Source organism: Cucurbita moschata, unplaced genomic scaffold (assembly GCF_002738365.1).
Source record: "Cucurbita moschata cultivar Rifu unplaced genomic scaffold, Cmos_1.0 Cmo_Scf00001, whole genome shotgun sequence".
NCBI classification, from domain to species: domain Eukaryota; kingdom Viridiplantae; phylum Streptophyta; class Magnoliopsida; order Cucurbitales; family Cucurbitaceae; genus Cucurbita; species Cucurbita moschata.
The window spans coordinates 8,736,432-8,739,765 of record NW_019268517.1 but is presented as its reverse complement, the minus strand read 5'-3'; the positions used below and the strand labels follow the sequence as shown (position 1 = coordinate 8,739,765).

The window sequence follows — 3,334 nt, the reverse complement described above, 5'->3', positions numbered from 1 at the left end:
AAGTAGAGAGGCACAATAGTGTCCCCTAAATGCGTAACTGACATGTTCTATTCTATCTGTCCATCTGAGTCATCCCATACTGGGTTGGTAGTCAAGGCCGTCAGATTCATAATGTCACAGTCATCAGGCGTCAACTTAGAGAGCTTACCTAGAACTCGGTGAATACAAATATACAAATGCAGATTGTTAACTTGAAGCCGATATTGGCAAAAACTAACTAGGATTTCGGAGGAGATTCCAAATCACATTTGATGTATGCTTGAAAAATTCAAGTCTTCAAACAAAGCTAATCCTAATATATATATATAATTATACTTCATTGCAACTATTCGATCAAATCTTGAATATGGAGCGTTACAAAACTAAATTTAGCAGAAGTTAGGCTTAAAAGTTACCCAATTTATCCTACCCAATGATGTACTTAATTTCAAAAGATAATTCAAATAAGACATCAAATTAATTCAAACAACCTAATCCAAACCTAATTTAATTCAAATAAGTAATCTAACGGGGTGACCCAACTTGTAATGAACTATCACATTTGGAAATAGATGATTGGTCCACAATATATATACAATTTTTTCATTTAAAATTTTTTTAAAAAAAAATCTGGACTTTGAAACATTAATTAAGAGGAATGCAACATATAAGCAAACGGTGGTTAGTTGATTACATTACATAATTAAGATTGTTACATTAATATAAGAAACCCCCATCCTTGGTGACAGTGTAAGGCACAATCTAATACACAACCCCACTTTACCTCCAAAAGGTTCTTTTCTACTTTCCCCCTCTACCAACAACATTCAATTAACAACCAAAAAAAAACTACTTTTTATTTACAAATCCATTGGTGTCTGAAGAACCCTTCTTTTGTGGTGAATCCTCGTTCTCAATTTCTCTCACTGTAATAACAACATGATGGCCATTTTCATCTTCACCCTCAGCTTCCACAAACGGCTTTATAGCTCCTCTGTGAAGCAATTGAGGCTTCTCCACCGCCACACTGCCTTCCACGCTCTTGAAATGGGCCTTTACGGACAGCTCACCCACTGCTTCACACAAATCCTCCACTGATTTAACCATCTCGATCAAAATGGAAGCCACCGTGGCGTCGGGAATTATTGCAAGAAGGTTTGAAGGCTCGTCTGGGGTTTGTGTTGTGGCGGATTTAAGGCAGTTTTTGAGATCGTTGATGGCTGATTTGGCGGCGTTTAGATGCACTAGGGATGTGGGGGATGGATCACTCATTGTCTTCATTGCTGTGGCCAAGGCCTTGAGGGCTTTTCCTGATTCTGAGCTTAGGGTGTTGCATGGGGCTTGGATGATTGTTCGAAATTGAGATGGGTTTGGTGGTTGGAAATTGAGGTGGGTGTTGAGAGCTTGGATGTGGTAGGCACACTGTCGAGCATAGGATCCAATTTTCAAGTAATGTTTCCATGGGTGACGAAAGCTGAAGTTGCCATGTTTTGGTTCCCATCTTGCAAAGTTTGCCTGTCAGACAATAAGGCAAACAAAAATAAGGGTCTTTCTTCAATGATCAGCTGTACTCAACCCATAAGTTCTTACTGACAAAAAGTGAACCACCAATTCCTAAAGTTAGTGCCTTTCATGCAGCCCTACAGGCTAGTGGGAATGAAAACTTAAAAGGCTCATTCTTATTTAGTTTAAATTTTGTTGGTTCGTACGATATTATCCTCTTTAGACTTTTTCTCAACATTTCTAAAACACGTATGTCATGAAGAAGTTTTCATAACCTTATAAAAAATATTTTGTTTTTCCTCTCAATCAACGTGGGATCTCACAATCCATCTCCTTATAAACAATGTTTCATACCCTTTCGGGGCTCAGTATCCTAGTTGGCACTCGTTTTCTTCTCCAATCGATATGGGACTCATCCAATCCACTCGAATTGTGAGGTCTCACATCGATGGAAGAGGAGAACGAAACATTTTTCTTTATAAGGGGGTGGAAACCTCTCTCTCTAGCAGACTCGTTTTAAAATCCTTGAGAAGAAGTCCTTAAGAGAAAGTCCAAAGAAAACAATATCGGCTAGGGACTTGTCTATTTTAGAGGAGAAGGAACCCACCATGGAATCTTCCATGCTTTTGGAATTAAGTACAGCTTTGTATGCTTGAAGGAATGATTTGTCTTTTTCAATGGAAGTAACTTGTTCTTCATCATCACAACAGTAAAAATATTCCCCACCAAATCCTGAAAAAATTCAACATTTTTTCTTTAGAACTCTCATAGAACATCACTTCATCACTATTCATTTTTAGTGAAAAAGAATTCTAACCTTCAAGGTAATCCCCTAACTTGTCCAAATTCGAAGTGACCAAGTTGTGAAGCGTTTCACCAGCCCAAACAGGACATACAACAATGCAAATTATGATACAAATTGCTCCCCCAGCAACAATGGTAGATAGTCTTTGATACGCCATCGTCAAGAACTCGTCAAATCGATACGCCGAAACCGAAACCATACTAAAAGTTAATATGAATATCAACACTCCATAATCATATCTTGCTTTGATTCCTGGGAAGAATCTTGAAAATGTAGCTGAAGCAGCTGCAACCAAAAAAACCAATCAAATTTTGGTTAAACCCTAATGAAACCCTAATCCAATAATTAAAATCATTAATGTTTTTAATTAAGAAACAATTACCTATAAGAAAAACAAAGACACCCAAAACAAAGGGCTCTCCTTTTTGACCAGAGAGATTAGCCAAATAGTCAACTCCCACACCTAAACCACCAGCTAACAATGTTCCTAAACCTCTATTAAAACCTTTACTAAGAGTTGCACCTGAAAAAAGTCAAAATAATATTAAAATCAGTCAACATTAAAAAAAAACATGTCCCAAAAAAACACTAATAATACTAATTATACTAACCCACAGTGAATTCAAAGATCACTACAACAGTGATGACAGCCCAAATCCCAGAGGCTCCAAATCCATCGTAGAGAGGCCTCCAATAGTAAAACAAGGACACCAAAGTCAAAGCCACTCCAACTTTAATGGAGTGAATGATTCTTCTTGGATCATCTTGTCCAAGCTTTTTTACTTTCATGGCTACTTCCATGGCTTTGTTCTTCAGAATCTCCATAGCCAAAACCCTAAAACTTATAGAGAAAGAGAGAGAGAAATGAAAGATGTGGATTGGAGGGAAGATTGTTGGGGTATTTATAAGTGAAAAAGTTGGAAAAAAAAAGGGTCAAGTTGATAAGAATATTGAGATTGGACATCATGTGTTGGTGTCTTTGGTAGGTCATATAGACAAAGATTTTGTGTTTGACAAACAAAATGAAAAAAAAAAAAAAAAAAAAAA

General features: G+C 37.1%; 1 protein-coding gene across 1 annotated transcript; it reads right to left on the bottom strand.

Annotated features, from left to right (window-relative positions):
• Positions 1–642: 642 nt before the first annotated feature.
• Positions 643–3,156, bottom strand: LOC111447828 (aluminum-activated malate transporter 8-like). Its single transcript, XM_023087183.1, has 5 exons — positions 2,899–3,156; positions 2,670–2,810; positions 2,300–2,572; positions 2,090–2,214; positions 643–1,494 (listed from the first exon to the last, which is right to left on the bottom strand). Exons 1-5 carry the CDS (start codon positions 3,110–3,112, stop codon positions 829–831), a joined length of 1,419 nt encoding a protein of 472 aa, XP_022942951.1. The 5' UTR covers positions 3,113–3,156; the 3' UTR covers positions 643–828.
• Positions 3,157–3,334: the final 178 nt, after the last annotated feature.